The 20,140-nt window shown below is 41.3% G+C and overlaps 2 protein-coding genes across 3 annotated transcripts; one reads left to right on the top strand and one right to left on the bottom strand.

Annotated features, from left to right (window-relative positions):
• Positions 1-706: 706 nt before the first annotated feature.
• On the bottom strand, positions 707-9,768 carry TBP (TATA-box binding protein). Of its 2 annotated transcripts, none has more exons than XM_050709674.1 (8): positions 9,603-9,768; positions 8,073-8,140; positions 7,086-7,417; positions 6,068-6,155; positions 4,045-4,136; positions 2,698-2,865; positions 2,301-2,395; positions 707-1,373 (listed from the first exon to the last, which is right to left on the bottom strand). In XM_050709674.1, the coding sequence occupies exons 1-8, from the start codon at positions 9,766-9,768 to the stop codon at positions 1,294-1,296; spliced, it is 1,089 nt and encodes a 362-aa protein (XP_050565631.1). In that variant the 3' UTR covers positions 707-1,293. The 2 variants fall into 2 exon arrangements, with proteins under 2 accessions (XP_050565631.1, XP_035394310.1); XM_035538417.2 differs by having other exon boundaries at positions 8,073-8,314; positions 9,603-9,719.
• Positions 9,723-16,126, top strand: PSMB1 (proteasome 20S subunit beta 1). Its single transcript, XM_035538418.2, has 6 exons — positions 9,723-9,918; positions 10,769-10,876; positions 12,263-12,344; positions 12,782-12,911; positions 14,416-14,522; positions 15,850-16,126. Exons 1-6 carry the CDS (start codon positions 9,812-9,814, stop codon positions 16,033-16,035), a joined length of 720 nt encoding a protein of 239 aa, XP_035394311.1. The 5' UTR covers positions 9,723-9,811; the 3' UTR covers positions 16,036-16,126.
• The last annotated feature ends 4,014 nt before the right edge of the window (positions 16,127-20,140 follow it).

Genomic DNA, 20,140 nt, shown 5'->3' with positions numbered 1-20,140 from the left:
TAAGGATAAAGTAAGTTCACTTCAGACCTGCACACTTAATGGCAGCAAAACCAGCTATCATTTCATCTTCTATAGAATGAAACATCAGTTTCATTAAGTAAAAGAAACTGTGGTTACACTGGGGTTAGTTTTAGGTAAAAGCTGTTTGAAAGAATGTGCAAGTAGAAAGGTTATTACTGGAAATGTACTGGAGAAAAAAAAGTTTATTTTTAGTTCTCAGCCCATTAAGCTTCAAGCACAGTTCAAAGGGAAGATTATGTACATGCTGACTCTAGTCGGAAGGGCTTTGACATTTTACAGGAACACTAATATAGTGAGACTGTCGTAGTTGGTAAAATACAAAAGTAATTTAAAAGAAAGTCTAGAAGCTAAGCAAGAGTCTTTTGTTCCAATTCACTCAAGTGTAGCTATTTAAGACTTGCATAAATCCCATCTGTTGAATGTGAAGCAACACATACTTGAACACAAACTTCTTTAACCAATCATCCCTTGCTTTAACATACTAGAAATACTCGAGCTAAATGTTGCCAAGGATATGGCTACTGGTAAGCAAGCCAGAGTATCATTAAGATTCTCCTCACACTGACAAGTCATTTACAGTAGTGTATGTGCTATTTATAAATCCGGATTAAATTAAAAAAAAAAGTTCTCAATATATTTCACTCTACCAGCTGCATAATTTTAAAATTCATTAAGACAGTTCCCATAATTGTATAAACAGGGTTTATTGTACATGTGGAGCTGAAGGAGGAAAGAGGAGGAATATATATATTATATATATATGTACAGTGAGCCATTTTCATTAATAAATTTATTCTGTCTTGCTTAATACTGGAAAGAGGGAATGTGTCTGGCACAAAAAAATTAAAATTGAAAAAATTTAAAAGCTTAAGTTCTTAAAAATTATAAAAACCATGGTCTTATGGAAGGAAATTAAAACATATATACATGGCAACTTAAGTGGTTTATACACTGAGTGACACAGTTGCAGTTGTCTTTTAAACCAATTTATGGATTTTCTATTAATAGAACTGGCATTAAAACTATTTAAAAGCTAGAATATAAATAAAACTTGAAGAGACTGCTCCAGGAACAGCCCAGTAAAGCAACTCACAGTAACTCAGTAGACGTAATCAATATAATTCCCCGTGAGCATCAGGGAAGTAGGCACTAACTGGGAAATAGTCCAAGTCCTGGTGTTGCAGTTTCACGGAAGTCCATCTCGTTACTGCTGTGCCATATTCAATGCCTTTTAAAATGTACCCCCGATTTCTCTGAAACTTGTAGAAACTGTTACGTTGTCTTTCTGAAACCCTTTAAAATAGGATAGATGTTTTCAAATGCTTCATAGATTTCTGCTCGAACTTTAGCGCCTAGAAAAAGAGAGGGAATTAGGTCAGTTTATGCCTTTCTCCAGAGTTAAATACTTCATTTTAGCCTTTAGAATGTTTATCTGAATGCAGCTTTATGTACATGGTCCCTATTTTTTACGTCTATTTTTTAAATACACATTTCATATAAAGCATTCGTTATCAGAATAAACAGTGAGAAAGCTGGTAAATGAAAAAAACAACCTGAAAGGACTTTCATTAGCCTCTTCATGTTCACCCTGTATTCACAAATTAGATTTTCTAGACAATTTCTTAGTAGCCGGAACTACGAAGCACAGCCAAGAGGATGTTTCTGTAGAAAGGCCTAACCAGCAGGGTGTTTCTTCCAAGAGATTGCAAACACATTGGGAAGGAAGGTCTGGAAATGGAGGCTGTTGCAGAAGCCTACCACCTGCCATAGTGCAGGGCCATGCTCCTCCTTTCAACTGCGAGCTGCATTTTTCCCTACACAGTAAGGCTCAGCACAAGGCGAAAAGGAAGGGTGCAGGTGGAGCGCCTGAGGTGAAGGAGGTCCTAGAGCTTGTCTATCTCCCCCTCTTTGGCTGCTCTGCCAAAGGAAGATGGCAGCAGCCTCCAGCCAAGCTGTTAAAAAGCAGTCTGCTCAGTCACGCACCCAGCACACAGGAACAGGCTTCCAGATGTTGCTAGGAGCATTACCTGTGCTCTTAACGGCTTTTGGGGCACCTGCATTCCCAATTAGGATTCATGATCACTGCTTATATGGATTTAGCCAAATGCATGTGGTTTGCTTCGTGGGTTCTCACCCGCAGAACGCTGTACTAGCTGTTCTTTCCCAGTACTGTCAGCTTTAAGGAAAGCAACTAGCAAGTTGCATGCTCTTGGTATCATTGTTTTCAACACAGTCTAAATCCTACCCACTGGAATAAAATACCGTCTTCACTTACTTACCAGTTAAAACCACTTTTCCAGAAACAAAAATAAGCAGAACAATTCTCGGCTTGATCATTCTGTAGATTAAGCCAGGAAACAATTCTGGCTCATAGCTGTAAGAGAAGAGAGTCACAGGGTTTCAACATGCTTGCAGACAGATGTCCTAACCTTTCATCTGCAGGACTGTTCAAAGTGGACAGAGCAGGTGTAGAGTTCACTGAAATTTGGAGAGAGCAGCAACAACTATCATTTTGATGGGTTGATACCGGGCAACATCAGCTACACCAGAGGCAGAGCAGTGACAGGAACAAAGGTGTAGGTTCCTCTCTGGTGTAAGGAAACAATCTAAACAGACGCCACTCTCTAAGCTAGTCAGTATGCAACAAGAATGAAACATAGGCAAGCTTTTATTTACCTGCTGAACTGCTGGTGTGTGAGTACCAGTCCTTCTAATCTGATAGGAAATTTCACATCACAGCTGCCCACCATGTTCTGAATTTTAAAATCCAAAAATTTTGCAGGAAAACCCAGTTTCTGAACAACTCTTGCATACTTCCTTGCTGCCAGTCTGGATTGTTCTTCACTGAAGGGAGAAAAAATATCCATTTTATTTCCTCAGTTAAGTATTACTTGAATCAAAAAGCATTAAACCACAAATATTTGTCAGGAGAAAAAATGTGGTGCGTGTTGGGATGGGAAGGGGAGTCGCATGCAAAATTTTTACATCTAAAATTAGCAACTAACACTAGTTTTTACGCTTAGTTTTGGTACTATGGTCCTGAACACGACCGTCATTGTATTCACTGTTTATGAAGCAGCAAACACAAAACTAGAAAGCCATGTATTTCACAGACTTCATATATATGTACCTGAGTCCCTCCAGTAAGATGTGAAAGCTTACTTAAGTTTTACACTGAAAACAACTTTGAATTACTACTGCTACAAAATGCATATTCCTATAAAAATCTGTAAACTGCCCAAATCACCTGCTTGATTCAGCCCAGGCACCCAGACCTGGGTTTAACACAACTGCACGGCCTTACTTGCTATTGCAGAACTCAGTTTGCTTCAGTTTTGTGAAGTTTTCAGTTGTTCCTAAGGCAGAGTAAGACAACTTGAATTTCAAGCATCCCCAGGCAGAGAAAGTGTTCCCTGTGGGGCTCTATTCATTCATCTCTGCCTATTGGCTTATTCCTTCTGGATTCCTAAAGGACTTCTTCAGAGCAGAATTTCTCTTCTGCCCACTGGAGTTAAGCTTATGTTTAGTTTTCAATTCTCATGCTTCAATGATCACATTAAGAACAGATCAGACTAGAGGGACCGGAGACTTGGAGCTCTTGGCCTGTGATGAATGAAACTATTCAAATGCCCAATCACTCTTACTCTGCCACTGCCCCTACAGTTTAAATGGTTTTAGTGCAGTCATTGAAATTCTTAAATTATCAGGAAAAAAAAAAAGATGACTGCAAAGCCAAAAAAAGTGAATAATGACCTCCTCAGCCAGTTTATCAGACTGTATGAAAGAGCTTCAGAAACAGAACTCTCGTTTCCTCTTTAGCAAGGAAGTCCTTTTAGTCACAAAAAGACATTTTGTAAAGAATGTATACATTTGTCTATTTGAAATTATTTGGGAAGCAAATAGCCTATCTGTATCTGTATGATTTTATATAAATACTATATTCAAGCATCAGTATTTTTAACGCATCACGGTTTCAAAGGAAAAGACAGCTTTAATTAGTTTGCTTGTAACAGCTAAACATACCTTTTTGCTCCTGTGCACACCATTTTTCCAGAGCTGAATATAAGCGCAGTAGTACGTGGTTCTCTTATTCTCATGATCACAGCAGCAAAACGCTGAAATGTGAGTGTTGAGACTATCAGTGACACACCGCTGTAATCATCACACCAAACCCGAGTTTGCATAACATAAGCCATTGCAAAGAAATACTAAATTCAAATATGCTTGCAGATCGCTCGTGATTCAAGCATTTTGAGTAAATTTTAAGTAGCTTCCCACACATGCAGAGGTGGAGTCAAAGAGGAAGGATTTTTTCTGTTGCAATCCTATTTTATTAAGATCATCTTTCATTACTAAGCATGTGACAGAAAAATACCGCTAGCATTTGCAACAGAGTGAAAGACACAATCTTAACACCAAGTTTTCCTCCATGTCTTGAAATTTCATCTGTTATAAGCGGGATGGAAGACTAAGTAAATATTTTATGATCCATTTTGTTTCTTTACCTTAAAAAGTTGGACACTGTTATATTACTGTCAAACAACAGCCGATTTTATGTACTGTAACATCTCTACCTGCATTTACAAATATTCTTAATCTCTGAAGAAAAAGATACTGTAAACTGATCCGGGCATCAGACAAAAACCCTGCTGTTTGTTTGGTACATGTAACTTGGACCAATTCGCCGCGTAGTCCCATAAATGCTCTGCTGACATAACCAAGGCAGAAGCGTGGGTTACCTAACAACACATTTGACAAACCGTGGCTTAGATAATACAGCCAAGCAACATCTTTTTTTCGTAGATGAATGCACTGACTAAAAGTCAGGAGTGTATTACATAACCCTTCTTTCTCTCTGCTGTGGAAAACAGCATTTCCATATTGATCATTCTGGCCTACAAGCTTACGCAGACACCTACCCTACCTTAAGGGTATGCTCAAATTTTTGCCTCACTAGCATCTTACTCGCATGCAATCGTGTAACAGCATCACTGGTACAAACTTACACTAACAGTTATTTATTATATTTGCCTGCATGCACACTTCAACTAAGCAGAGCTCAGGCAAACCGTAGCAAAATCCCACCTCCTAAAACAAAACAAACAAACTAACATATCCCGAGAAAACCAAACCCTTCCCAAGGCGAGCCAATTCAATTACACAACATCCAAACTTCTATTAGACACGGTGTCCAGCTACTGTGGTTGCAAAGATAACATTTCCAAGAGGAGCCACCCAGAAGAAAAATGAAGCGACAAATTTTCTTGATTTGCTGCTCCAGGGCCTCTGCTGTTGTTCGAAGCTTCCCAAATTAAACAACTCTCATGGCTTAAGTCACTGCTGTTCCAACCTGCTAGTTAGAAGCAGTGGTCAACTTGGAAGTAGACATGAAAAAATAAAAAATTGCCATTCCACCAAACCTAACCATCAGGAGCAAGGAGATGGTAGGAGCACTGGGCGACAACATGAAAGAAGAGAGCTCGGGGGGGGAGTGAGATGATAAAACAACCAGTAACTGCACTGCTGCCACAGGAATTTCCAGGGGAGCCGCTGGATGGAGGAAGCCACTGCACACGCAGAACAACCGTGGCTCTGGCAGGAGCCCAGAAATTGAATTCTTCCTTCCGTTCTCCTTGTTGGGAGACAGGGAACAAGCCTTCAGAATCAGCCATTTTGTGGTAACAGAAAAAAGGAACTTTCTGAGCACAAGCAACAAACATGCCCACATGAACAGTAGTTCAGGATAGCTCCACAACAAAAAGCTTTGCCAGTATATTACACCGTTAGTTAGTTTCTTCCTAAACACGCTGATCTTTCCACATCTACCAAATTACAACCTCATGTAAAACATAGCTACATCAGCATAAAAACATTTCTTACTGATTTAAAACAGAAATCTTTAATAAACTTAGACCATTCTGTTAACTCTATGATAAATCTGCATATATATGAAGTTTTTTTTTCATTTGAGCTATTACAAAGTACGGCCCAAACCCGTGCTTCTGACATACCTGTTATTGGGTAAGTTCTAACACACTGCTCTTACCTTGGGATTATATTCAGCATTTCGGGCACGAAGCGCAATGGTTTTTAGGTCAAGCTTGCAGCCAAGATTCACCGTGGACACAATATTCCTGAAGATAGTTCACAGAAATACAATTAAAAAGTAAATTAAAGAGTGCATGCATCTTAACACATTTTAGCATGCTTGACTCGTTTTATTTCTTGCTTTATTTAACTGAGTTTGAATGACATCTTTCCTACCGACAGGAACACCGAGCAGTGTTTTGGCTCAGGAACCTCCTTTTTTGCCCTTCAAGGAGGAAGAAGAGGTACAGGACTAAGTGAGAATGCACTCACAGATAAACCCCTTGCCAGGTGATAGGAAAGAAGGTCTCCAGAAAGTTTAAGATAAATTATTAGATGCAAAATATCCTTTGACATTTGTTTTCCAGGAAAACTCTGAAATCTAAAGGTCCTCAATGGGGTGGAAGTGTGTGTGGGGTAAAGTACTAGGAACTACTCTTTCCATGCAAAATTCGCTTTGATTACCACCCATTTCTCTTTGGGCCTTCCATAAGTTGCTGCAGAAGTCTCTTTAAAGCCAAGGTTCAGTGAAAACACTTTCATACCTGAACCTCAACTAGTTCTAGGTTGTTTTTTTCTCCTCATCATAAACTCAACAGTAGTAATGAAGTAGAAAATGGAACGTGTAATATTAAAAACTACTCAGCACTAGCTCCTAGACTAACAGCTAGTTTCTTCCCCTCTACCCATCTAACTCCTTTTCAGCTGTGATAGTTCCTGCAGTCTGCTTTAACATTTCACTAACAAAATTCTATGCACAGTGAAGTGGAGCTATCTACTTTTCTGTGAACCTGCAAGTTACAAATGAGAATATATTTCAAGGCATAGATATTTTGAAACACTAGATTATCAACCCAGACTATTTTATAAGTAAAGCATGCTGAACTCTTAGAGTGTGTGTTGTTAGAAGTTACAATGCTGATAAATTAAGCATTAGAAGTCAAAGCACGTCCTGCGGAAGGACGCAACACACTCACTGTAGCTGTGGCACTATCCCAGAGCTCTCAGATGCTGGTGTCGCAGGAGTTATGGGAGTCATCGGAGTCATTGGAGAGGGGTACAGAGGCGTGGTTCCCGGTAGGGGGGCTGTGGTAAGAGTCTGTGAGTGGAAGAGCTGGGGGGTTTGACCAGATGTTCCCTGCGTCGCTTGCTGTGATGTAGACTGCTGTGCTGCTTGCTGCTGCTGCTGCTGTCGCTGCTGTTCTTCTAGGATGGACAGGCTGTTGGTGCTTTGGACAGGCTGCGGTGTCAGTCCTGTGCCATATGGCATCATTGGGCTAAAAATTGGAATCCCGGGAGTCATTGCACCCTGTGGAAAAAAGCACAAAAAAGAAACCACGGATCCTGTGGTGATCCATTTTGCTTTTAAGAAAAAAAGCTTGAAGGAGTAGTCTGAAAATAAATCATCTTAGTTGATCATATCAAGCCTGAGGCATATTAGTAACTTGCTAAAAACAGAAAATCCTTGGAGGATGCAGTTATTACAGAAAATGAAACACAACGACCATCGCTTTGTCAGTTCTAGCACTGTTTGTCACCAGCCAGCGATGCCAATATGTTTCTCACAGTACCTTGCAAGCATGTCACAAATTTGACACACAATTTTTACTTAAAATCACTTGAACGAAGACTGTACTCATCAAAACAAGTGCACTTATGGCACAGCTGCAGTCCATTATGCGTAATTTACAGGGTTCCAACAGCAATGACCAAAACTAAATTAACATTTACAACCCGTCTGTCATGCTCCAACTTCAGGGAAACCAATACATCTGTATGTTTCTTAAACCTCCGGATATATAAATCAAAGGTTTTACAATTCTGCTTTTAACTAGTATTATGCTATGCGTAGTAGAATTGTTCAGATCTGCAAACAAAAAACCTAGAGATTATATGCAAGAGACAGCAAACACTTTCACGAAGCAATTCAGATCACAGTTGCATATTAAATCGTTTCTTTTTACCTGAGGAGAGGCTAAGCCTTGAGCGTAGGGTGGCAAGCTGTTGTTCTGATCCATGTTTCCAGTTATTTCTTTGGTAAGATCAGAAATATTTCCCTCAATTAACTGAAATTGAATTCAAACCGAAAAGGTTTCTAACCCTTTAAAGCATTCCAGCAAAGCAGCTTTTTAGCCAAGCTGAAAACGTTAGGAAAACATCAGCTCCAGAGAAATGCGTGTTGCGAGTCTGAAATACTAAACAGAACCTGAAAAGCAAAGAAGTAGTATCTTGAGAATAATGGCTAAACAAAAAGCAAACCTATCAGCTGGTTAGTTAGATAAGAGACACCCACATACAAATATATATAAGAACCCTCACCCACGCATGCGTGCACATATGCACCATGTACACAACCACCTCTCTTAGGCACGCTCTGCAGACCCTTGCAGACCCCTGGAAGTCCCTAAAACCCCCTTCACAAACAGTTTGAGACATCCAAGTTCGTTCTGCAAGCTTTGCTTTGGACAAGCATTGTTTTTTTTAGAATTGAATTCCACCAGCTACAAACTGACAAGCTTAAAGCCCCACGCTGCTTGCTCGTCTTTTCCTGGGCAATTTTACAGCTCGGGCTTCCAAAAATATTTTTATTTCTAGCGGGAAAAACATCCCTGTTCAAACCAGAACTAGGAAGCTGCTGTCCAATTCTATAAAGTAAAGCTCTAACACATCAAATTGCAATGAGGTGCTTTATGAGGGGAAAAAAAGTGAAAGCCAGTTTCAGGTGTACACATGAAGTGTATGCATGATTTGTGTGGTGTTTTTTTTTTCCTAATTGTATCTGCGTTACTTGTTATATCTCTATGCTATGGAAATAACCAACGCAAGTGGAGAATTTAAAGGTTATGATTTGGTATCAAGTGCTTTTCCGTTAATTTACAGCTTGCTTAACGGGATACTTATTGTTTGGAGCCCCAAGGTCACTTTTAGGCCAGAGGCAGGCCGTCAGGAAACCATTACACCTGAAGAAGGCCTAACCAGGCTGTTGCTCATTATTTTTAAGGTATGAGGGCTGAGAAGAGCGCTACCCCGGTGGGAAGGCACACGTTTCCCCCCGCGGCCCCGAGAGGCCCCGACCCGCGCTGCCGGCATGCGGCCGCCCCCGGGTTCAGCCGGCGGGGGGCAGCGGGCGGCCGGGCCCCACCGTTCCCCCGGCACCGCGGCGGGCTCCCGGTGACCGCCACCCCCGGGGCCTCCCCCCCGGCCCTCACCCCCGCCACAACCCGCGCGGCTCCAGGCCCAGAGGCGCAGAGGCCGCCCCGCTCCCCCCGCCCGCCCCCTCCCCGTTACCGGCCGGCAGCCGCTCACTCCCCCCGCCCCCCGTTCCCCCGGCGGCCGCCCGGCCCCGCCGCCATCACGGCCGCGGCCCTCCCGGCTCCAGCGGCGGCCAAGTTTCCCCTCCCGGCCCCCCACCCCCGGCTCGACCCAGCCCCAACCACCGCGTCCCGGGGGCACTGCGGCGGAGGCGGGGGGGGCGCGCGGGGGCCGCCCGGTACCTGCCGCGCCCGCCGCCGCCGCCCAGCCCCGGCGGGAGCCAAGCTGCGCCCCGCGCCCGGCGCGCCCCGACCGCGACACTTCCTCCGCGCCGCCTCCGCCGCCGCCATGTTGGGTGCGGGCAGCGGCGCCGCCGCGGGGCCGAGCTTCCGGTGGCGCGGCCGCCATTTTGCCGTGAGGCAGCAGCGGCAGGGAGACGGGTGCCGGGGGGATGCTGTCGGCCGCCGGGGGGATGCTGCCGGGGCTCGGCCTGGAGCTGGGCGGCCCGAGGGGGGCTGCCCTGCAGTACCGCTTCTCGCCCTACACCTTCAACGGCGGGTGAGCCCTCACGTAGGGGCAGGGACTGGGACCGGGATCGGGATCGGGCCGGGCGGGCCGTTGCGTGTCTGGGTGGGTTTGGTCGCGCCCGGGGTCCCGCAGCCCTCACGGGTCGGTGCGGGCGGTTTCCCCTACCCGCGGGGCTGGGTTTTTATAGCGCTCGGTACACCCGCTAATGGTCGCGTTATTTGCTTCTGAGTCTGTAACTGGTTTGAAAACTGCTTTGTCATAACTGTTACAGGTAGGTGATGTGTAAAGGTGCTTGCCTTGAGTTGGCAGGACCGAGCCAGCTTAGCGTTCTTTAGATATATTTTTCATGATGCCTAACCTCTTTTTAAAGGACATCTATTTATTACTTAATGGTAGTACGTGTGTGGCAATCACAAAGTTATTATTTGGAATTGCATAATGTAAAATAACGTCAAACTGAAAGAGTGATACTAATTCAAGAGGTAATTTAAAGCAATATTGGTGCTTGATACTTGGCTGGAATGTTTTTGCTTGGAAATCCAAGCAGTTGTAGAAGGTTCAATCTTTCCTTATCACACATCTAAAATTTGTAGTTAACCGTGTCTCTAGTTTTTGTATTATACATTACCAAGTTTCCATATGATTTATAGTCAACATAGAGAATCACGTATGTTCTTTTCAGTGTGTAGTATCTTCTCTCGAATCCTGAGTAATGTGCAGGAAAACGCATAATGGGAAGCATACTAAGGAATATAGTAAGATGCTTGACACAATGTGAGTCAGGTTAGAGGGCTCTTATCTTGTCTGTTCATTTGTCACCTATAAAAAAAAAAAAAGCTGTGTCACAAAAGTCATGATTATATGAATTAATCTTTTTAAGGACTGTGTTGGCGATTGCTGGAGAAGACTTTTGCATTGTTGCCTCTGACACACGACTGAGTGAAGGTTATGCAATTCACAGCCGGGACAGTCCAAAATGCTACAAACTGTAAGTCTGTGCCGTGTAAGAACTGAAATGGAAGAAAGATTGATGCGTAGCGATGAGCATGTCACCTGTCTGAAATGATCTGCTACTTTCCTTATGCTGAATTCTCAGGAAAAAAGGATAGTAACAGAATCGATTTTCTGAATCGTGGTGTCTGTTGCTGCGATGTGCTGTTCCAAATGCAGTTGGATTTCTTGTTGCATGTTGTAGAATTTTGCTGATAACAGAATGTTTTTAGCATGGTACCAGACTTTGTCTGTAACGTAAGCTAGGTTCTAGCGGGATAATCATAAGCTATTATCCTAGCAGGATAATCAGAAGAACTTTTGTCTTAACTGCAGCAAAACTTAGTTCTGTAGTAACTAGTTCTGCTTTGCCAGTTCACAAGTGTGCCCGCCACTGTCTGTGGTATTGCGTCCCTCTAGTCAGCCATCTGTCACTTCGAAGGGTGTTTATTTTCAGAGAGGTAAACCTGCCCATAGTTCAAAAATGGAACTTTTTACGTTTGTTGTATGCTTATCTTGACTCACCTAGATAGCATCCTCTTGGTTTCAAAAGAATATAAACAATATCTATTTTTAATGTAGTAGGTGTTTACCTAGTAGGCTGCCATCAGCTATATAAACAATTTTTTTTGTTGATGACACAAAATCATATGAGCTGATGTTTTTCCTGACTAACTTCGTCCTGTATCTTTGATTCTCTGTTACTGCCTAAATGGCAATTGCTTTGGCACAATCTGTGTGCAGTACCTGGTGAATTCGGGTAGTTCTAGTGGCAGTGAGAGACGATTCTGAAGTTATTTTGAAAGTGACTACTGAGAGTTAATCCTATGAAATATATGTCAGTTTTTGTAGGTTGTCACTGATTTATTAGAGTTTAAAATTCAAATGTGTGTTCCTGTAGTTAGCATTTATGAAATGCTTTGGAACTGAACAAAGAGCTAACCTACCTTACCTCTGTAGCCAAGTAACTTCTGTTGTGCTGACACCGAAAACCACCTACCCTATAAATGTTACATAACCATCTTAAAATCTTAAAGCAGTCCTCTGGCCAGATGGAGTAAAACCGGGCTGACTGATACTGTGTAGCTAGGTAATAGCTAGGGTTAGGGGTGCATGAAGAAGTTAACCTTTTTTTGGTCTTGCTGTGGAAGTCAGTAGACCGAAGAATGACATCTGTGTGGTCCCGCACTGAATGAGTCCTTCCCAAGATGTAGGCTGCAGTTTCCTTGTAGGTGCAAGGAATACATGTTACTACATTTTAGACAACAGTTTCTGATCTCGTTAGAGAAACTGGCAATATATTTGATGTTTTCATAATCTGCTGTGTAAGAAAGTGGTATAGTTCATAGTAAATCTAAGATCACAACAAAACTTGGTTTTACAGAACAGAACGAACGGTCATTGGATGCAGTGGTTTCCATGGGGACTGCCTGACGCTTACTAAAATCATTGAAGCAAGATTAAAGGTAGCTAAGTATCTCAATGTATTTAGAAACTTATATTCTTAGTATTGCATTTGAGACCCATGATCTATTTAAATATGGCTTTTGCTGTTTGTCCTCAAGTGTTTATATCACAACTATAGCTGTATTGCTAGTGAAAGATCAGGCAGGTGAAATTGATGCTGTGTCCTTCCAAGTGTAACATCACAAATTTAAAGAATGGAAGCCACTGAAGAGGCTAATGTTAATGAGGCAACATCTATTCTTTGCAAAATCTCACAGAAATATTAATTTTGGCTTGTGATAAGACTTTACTGTTAGACCAGTGTGTTTTTGTTCATCTTGCTAGTTGATCATCTTGCTAAGCCTCAGTCTCTACTGTAACGAGGTTTCAAAAGTGTAATCCTGACTATAAAATTTAGTGTGTGACTTCTTTCTTGGATGTGGTGTGCCATTTGCAGATGTACAAGCATTCCAATAACAAGACCATGACTACTGGGGCTATTGCAGCAATGCTGTCCACAATTCTGTACTCCCGACGTTTCTTCCCTTACTATGTTTACAACATCATTGGTGGACTTGATGAGGAAGGTAAGACTTAAAGAGACTAAATTTCTGCAGGTGGATAGCTGTCCTTTTGTGTCTCAGGTGTACTGAAGGAGTGATGAATTTAACATGCCTATTCTGAACACCTGCCTTTAGGTATTGGGTACTTATGTAAGTGAAATGCATATTGTGCAGCTGAACCAGTTTCGTCGTTTCCTGTACTAACTTGATCTTCCATTTCTGAGGAGCCTAAAAGTCTGAAAACTGTTACAAACAAAATCTGCCAGCATTGCTTACCATTCATATTTTAATTTAGACAGGAACACTGTATTACAACAGCTTTGCTGGAATTTTTAAATGCCTCTTTAAAGGAAATGTTAATAGTAGAATTGTATATATTTTATTCATGCCTTTCCTTGTGGTAGAGATTCTTAAATATGAAGACCTACTCCAGAGAGGTTCCTCTAAAGAGACTTTTAAATATTAACTAATCTCTAATGAAAAACTACGACTTCTATGTGGAAGCTACAGTGCAATGTACAGGACTTCCTGTGTTCTTGTCCAGTGATGTGGCTGAGCTGCTAAAATCCCGTGTTCTCTGACTTTGAGCAGGAGCTCAGAGGTGGTTGTGTCTGCATAACTTCAACCATTCCCCATGGTTTGTTGTTAACACGAAGTTATACTGCTTTCCTAGTCTTGCTAAGGCATATCTACGATATATGGAGTGTGGAAGGGTTTTTTCTGGCCTAAAAATGGTAAATCTCAAATTAAGAGGATGCTGTAGCATGCGATTAGAATCAGAGCACAGGTTTGCACACGTTGATCCGGTAAGATTTATTTCTGATTTAATGTTACTTCCTGTATTTGCACTAGCTTCCTTGGGGCTGCTCAGCTACCTGTGCTGTGCTTCTCAAATGAGGTGCAGCCTGGCTGAAGGAAAAGAATGAGGGTGGCCAGGTGCTGTGTTTTCACCAGTATGTCCTCATGAAACCCTGATGCTTCAGAGCTACAGGGTGTCTACACCTGTAATGCTGTACAAGCTAATAAGCATTGCACAGCCTGGCCTGACTCCAGAGGGAAGCGTGTAAGAAACGAGAGCATCATCCCCCGTTCAAGCAAGGCACCACAGAGGCATCCAAGCATGCTGTCTGGAGGTAGCTCAAGAACTATGCATTGATGGCTAAAATGCCTCTGTGCTAGCTTTAGGACAAGTAGAGCTCTTTGTGCAGCACTGTGCTTTAGCACATTCTTCTGCTTTGATTATTCTGCATCGGGACTTCTGTGGTAAGTACCATAGGCAACACCTGTTAGAGAATGGTTATAGCTTAAATCTTGAAGATAACCTTGTGTATAGTAGCAGACCGTGGCCACAGTGAGCCTACTGTGCCAAGTACTGTCTGACTGCTGCGGTATTACTTTGTAAAGGTTTGCTGGGATCTCTGCTGTTCTAGAGACTCCTCTTGTGGAGAGAACTGGTTTCTGATGTAAATCTGTATCACTGTTGAGAATCTCTTTGGATTGTGATTATGTACTTTTTTTTTTCTTTAAGGGAAGGGAGCAGTTTATAGCTTCGATCCAGTAGGCTCGTACCAGAGAGATTCTTTCAAAGCAGGTGGATCAGCAAGTGCCATGCTGCAGCCCTTGCTTGATAACCAGGTAAAATAATTTTAGTGTGTTTGTTTTTCATGATCTCTGAAGATTTGTGACATTCAAATTAATGTAGGTTTACTTTTGAGGAACACTAATTTTGAGAGAAGGTTTAAATGTATTACAGGTATTATTAATCCTACCTAAGTAAATTTACAAGTTGTATGCTTCCACCCTCTCAGGAGAAGTCCAAAAGTGCTGCTTTTGGATACTGTTCAGGCTTTTAATAAACTACAGTGGGCTCTCTGTTTAAAATATAGTTAAATGTTTTAATTGAGAAATTGCTTCCCGTAGAAGCTGATTGTTTTTTCTCTTCTGATAATGTAAATATGCCTACTACTTAGCATGGAATAATTCTAAATTAAGACGATAGAATTAATTGGGGTATATAATACATTTTAACACCTTAACATATCTCTGTTTGAGATTCTCAAGTTGTGTACAAGTCATTTACTATTTTCTAAGAATGTTCTTGCATAAAACTGCTGGAAACTTACTCAAATATTTGACAGATGTAATTAAGTATCTTCATATTTAATTGAAACTGTTAACCATTGAATTAGAGAAATACCAAAGCACATTTTACTGATTTGGTTCTTAGATATTGGTGCTGGTATTGTTAGTCAGTTGAGCCTGATGCCAACATAACTGAAGTGCTTAAAAAAGCAGTAAGCACTGTTAGTTTTTGTCAGCTAATAAAGGAATAGCATCTTTCCAGTTTCCTTAACAACTCGAGTTTCTCAGCTTTGTTTCAGTTTTAAGCTTCATTAACTGGAGAGAATAAAACATCTTCTGTCATAAGTTGCTTTAAGTTATTTTTTTTATCATTTCTGAATTTGAGGCATAGTAAATGACTCTTCCAATTCTGACATTTACTTAATGGCTAAAATATATTTAATGGGGCAGATCATGCTCTGATATGGGCTATTTTAAATTCTAGGTGCATTTAGGAATACTTGCTTTTAAGAAATGCTTCTAACTATGAAATGGTTGGAGAAGGGGCTTGTGTGCAGTTCTGATGCTGCTAACCCAGCGAGAAGTTTCTGAAGAAATGGATCAGTATCTTGCATATGCTGAATATTAGTAGGAGAGGCTATGCTTGCTTTATACTGGATCTGCTTCCGTTTACTTATGTACGAATATCAGCGTTGGTAAAGTTCTGATCATGCAGCTATAAACTGTATGGAGGACTACTTTTGCCAACTTGGGTTTTTAAAACGGATTAATCATTTCTTTTTAAGTTGTCTAAATCTGCTCGTTCTAGTGCAGCGATTGAAACAGCTTTCATGCTCGATGGAACGTACTTCATTTAAAAAGCATTTTCATCTTTTCTTAGATTGGCTTCAAGAACATGCAAAATGTGGAGCATGTACCTCTGACCCTGGAAAAGGCTTTGCAGCTGGTTAAAGATGTCTTTATTTCTGCTGCTGAGAGAGATGTGTACACTGGTGATGCACTTAAGATTTGTGTGGTCACAAAAGATGGAATTAAAGAGGAAACTATCCAATTACGAAGAGACTAATTGAGTTCACATACAAACATGTAATCTATGGAATACAATTTAACTGTATCGTGAAGATGTTTGTCTTATTAAATTTTTTCAAGAAGTTTGATGACTGTTATACCGAGTATTTTCTGTCCTTGGTAGAAGTGATAGTGGTGTTTTGGTGTGTGGGTTTTTTTGTTGTTTTTTAGAAACCCAAACAGTTTGTGGCAAGGATGATATTAAGTGTTTGTCTAAGTCAATTTGGTTCATCTCATCTTAATCTATTAATCAATCTAATTACATTGTCAATTTAATCCTCTTCTTACAGTCCCATATGCTACAACATGGAGGATTGTGAACTTACTAAAATTAGACTGACAGCTTTTCTGATGATGCTTTCTGTTCAGCCTTGGTTTAGTGAGAAAAGCATTTGTTGTGTTTGTTCCTGCTGTCTTCTCTGTACTTCATAGCTTACTTTTCCCATCTTCTTGTTTATCTTTCTGACATGCTGTTCTGGCATCTGACCTCTCTGTGTTTATTTACAGACGATAAATCTGAGTTGCCTGAAACAAATTTATCTGCACAAGAGGGAAGAATGTTACATGCAACCTTTCAAAGTTTAGTCCTGAACTCAGCATCTTGACTCACCTCCACATGTATTTGGTTGGTGTCCAAAACGGAAGCAGCATGCTTTTCTGGCTTCTGATGGATAATAGAGATTCTTGGAAGCCTGTTAACGTTGAGGGTGAAGCTGTCAGTCCTACTAGTTTTTTATTCTTGGGAAATTGAATCAAGCATAGACAGTCAGATTCATGGAAATTTGGCTTGGGTACTAGGACCTTCAGAAAAGCAGAGATGAGTAATCAAGGGCAAAATCATCTCTTGTACAGGAATCTATTCAGTCTCTACCCATTCAGAAAAGGACGTGTAAAGTATCTCTGCTTGAGGCACCGTGCTTGATCTTTATAAAAACAATTCTGCTGGTGTGTTTGAGCCTGCAATAAGCTTGTGGCTTGTTTCAAGGTGGCTGACTGCCTTGTGTGTAGCATTGTGGGTGTCATGCAATTTTTTTTAGCTTTGGCTAGTCTTCATCAATGATGGTAGTTTCAGGCTTTCTAGACAGTTCAAGTAGCAGGTAACTTTGAACACCAGTAGTGAAACACATGGCGCATTTCAAGGGACTCTGGATGTGTTTAGGAAATCCACTGAGTGACAACTTGAGTGCTTTGGGAAACTGCTACTGCTCATGAATACCCTTGACCACTGGGTGCCACTGTTGGGCCGTGTAAGGAGGGAACAGCTCATCCCAGATGGATCATCAGCAGTAAAGGGACACAGCATCCCGAGGGTGAGCATTGCTGGCTGAAGTCACTTGATCCCACGAGTCAGAACTTCCAGGCACATTCAAGTAACTTACAGGGATGCTTAAGATTATTTGCAAAAGCCATCTGAAACGGGCACAGTTAGTTGTATAACTGATTGTGTAGCTACAGGCTGTTCCTTACTGAGCAAACTGAACACAATGCAGTAATTCCAAGAACTAAAAGTGTGCATCTATTTAAAATGCAAATCTGGAATGCCAAATTAAATACACACTGTTACTTCTCTAAAATTCAATTAAAGCATCTTAAGCTCAGCTATCTTTGATACCAATTCTATGCTGAATTGCTCAAATGTTCCATAATAAATGGTTAGTTTTGCACAATTGCTGAACTCTGGTGAAACTGAGTAGTATTAAAGCTGCAGTGAAAAGCAGCTCATGATAACAAGTTGGCATGCCTGCCTTTTGGACAGCTCTGTTTCCAATATGCAAGATCTAAACAGTTATTAAGGAAAGGCAACAAACTAGAATTTAATCTGTACCTGAATGAATTTAGCATTCTTGATTGATGTCAAATGTGTAGGAGAGTTGCACTGATTCAATTAAAAAAATAGATTTTAAGTTTGGATGCTCATATATTCAAAGGTAAAGTTTATATGAAAACTAAATGCATGTCAAACAGACCTTAAAAATTATTTGTTCTAGTTTGAGGTGTCTAGGCTTGTCTCAGTAAGTTGTTTCAGGAGGAACACCAGGTGATTTGAGTGTTCAGGTCATAGAGGAGATACAGCAGGTAATGAGGATGCAAGTTTTCTTGCTATTGGGCATCAGTGCTGTCCGGTTGGAGCACTTGTGCAGACGAGATGGCCGTTTTGTGTCCTTTTCAGTTCTCCTGTGGAGCACCTCTGGCTTAAGAACCAGCAGGGGATGAAAGCTTTTACACAGGCTTGTTGGACTGGAAATACCGATGTTATTTTTTCAGGAATACCCTGACTTTCTGCAACCCTCCTTAGTTTTATGCTTGTACTTCCTGTATATAAATCAGGTCAGTAGTCATGTTGCACTGTCTACAATGTCAAATGTTTTATGAAGTACTTTGAGCACTATCTAGTTACAGAACTGCCCAGGGTGGTACACTGTGGAGGTACAGCTAGGCAAAACAAATAGAAGAATACCACTTCCAGTTCCTAGAAGCAGAGGTCTGGGATTGGCGGGCCTACTTGGCTAGGGATGAGATGTCTCAGACTTCTGGGGAAGGGAAGGGAGAAGAAAAACGTTTGTCTTGCAATACCCTTTCTTAATATTAAACAAGTTACATGTGTATTTCAAAAGCGAGCTGTGCTGCAGAATTTGGTTAATCTTGGTGTGAGCGCTTCTAAGCGCCTTGATCAAGTGCTTGCGTGCAAGTGACATGGTAAAAGAAGAGCAAGTGCACAAAGCTGTGACAGCTAGCTCCTCTTCATCTGGAGCAATGCTAACCAGGACCGTAAGATAGCAATTCTAACCAAGACCGTAAGATGGCAATAGTTAGCTGCTCTAGCAGGCTACACCACAGTTACACACGGGGTGAGTAAAAATAGTCATACATACTTCACCAGTTTCCCACTGTAACATGCTTTGCAGTAGTGTTTATTGAGGAGATGGGAGGCTTTATTTTGATCTCAGCCAAATGGCAGCACACTGTTGCTTATATAAGGGACTGCACAAGGTCAGAATCAGCCCTGAAGACTAGGTTTGTAATAAAGTAGACCTTGCTTTATTTTAGACACATGTTTTCAGCAGGATTGTTTATGTGTCAAACCCATTTTGTGTACAGGGGAGGGGGCTTGTTATTATGGAAAGTGAAAGTGCTTGACAGGGCATATATATTGCATCCATGCTTCTAGAACTAGGTCACTGTGTCATTTCTGCGTGGAGGATAAGTTTAATTTTCCTTTATTAGGGTGATCTTAAGATTGAATCATAAAATGTTGTTTTATAGAACAAGCACTGGGCTTACTCACTCCACAAAGATATTTCTCCTTGTTACAGAGAGATGTCTGCAACAGTACGTACCTCTGTGAGGTGGGAGGCAGGAGTGGGCTGCTTCTATTTTATTGCCATTTCATGGGGAAAAACAGCGATATGGGAATTATAAAACACAGTTTGAAGTATAGCAGTCTGAAGTGATCCTACTGCAACTCACTCCTTTCCACTATTTATATACTTATGGGGCAAAGCTGTAATTTCCCACACTTGGAAAAACTTCTTTTTTTGATACCACAGAATTATCCGAACTGGAAACCAAGGAAAAGTAGGCTTTCCAAGTGCTCTGCTGAGTGATTCAGGATTTTACAAACCTAAGCTTGCGGAGAAGCGGCAGGAGCACGTAGGGAATGATTAAAAAAGCATTCATGTCAATCTGAGCAAAATAAAACAGTCCGGTTTCTCCCGAGGCTAGTAGAAGATAGTTTTAAGAGCATACAGTAGCTGCTGCCCTGTTCGGGGCTCCTGATCTAGAGTCAGGAACCAACTTTTGACTGAAAAGGATTTGGGAGTGACAGCTTTCAAATTCTTTCTTTCAGTCAGCTTTTGTTTAATATGCATGTCCTTTGCTTTTAGGCCAGCTGGGGCAGTTGTAAAACAGACAATATGGCACATAGGCCTGAAGTTAACCAAGATTTGTCTCCAGAACTGCCTTCTCAAGACAAATTCCTTTTGAGGAGGGGTTTTGTCTGTGTGGGTGCAACACAGTGAGACCAGCCTTATATTCTTTCAACTCTAATATGTAGTTAGTTTAATTGTATAGACCATTTTATGTGCACTTCCTTTTCTAAGTAA

The sequence above is a fragment of the Cygnus atratus genome, chromosome 3 (genome assembly GCF_013377495.2).
Source record: "Cygnus atratus isolate AKBS03 ecotype Queensland, Australia chromosome 3, CAtr_DNAZoo_HiC_assembly, whole genome shotgun sequence".
NCBI classification, from domain to species: Eukaryota; Metazoa; Chordata; class Aves; order Anseriformes; family Anatidae; genus Cygnus; species Cygnus atratus.
The sequence above is the reverse complement of the archived record's forward strand: the minus strand, read 5'-3'. Positions and strand labels throughout refer to the sequence as shown.

Coding starts and splice junctions, on each gene's coding strand:
- PSMB1 (XM_035538418.2), top strand. CDS start 9,812: ATGCTGTCGGCCGCCGGGGGGATGCTGCCGGGGCTCGGCCTGGAGCTG. Junction 9,919..10,768: donor CCCTACACCTTCAACGGCGG/GTGAGCCCTCAC, acceptor AATCTTTTTAAG/GACTGTGTTGGCGATTGCTG. Junction 12,912..14,415: donor TGGTGGACTTGATGAGGAAG/GTAAGACTTAAA, acceptor TTTTTCTTTAAG/GGAAGGGAGCAGTTTATAGC.
- TBP (XM_050709674.1), bottom strand. CDS start 9,768: ATGGCGGCCGCGCCACCGGAAGCTCGGCCCCGCGGCGGCGCCGCTGCC. Junction 6,156..7,085: donor GGGATAGTGCCACAGCTACA/GTGAGTGTGTTG, acceptor AACTATCTTCAG/GAATATTGTGTCCACGGTGA. Junction 4,137..6,067: donor ATGCTGAATATAATCCCAAG/GTAAGAGCAGTG, acceptor CTCACATTTCAG/CGTTTTGCTGCTGTGATCAT.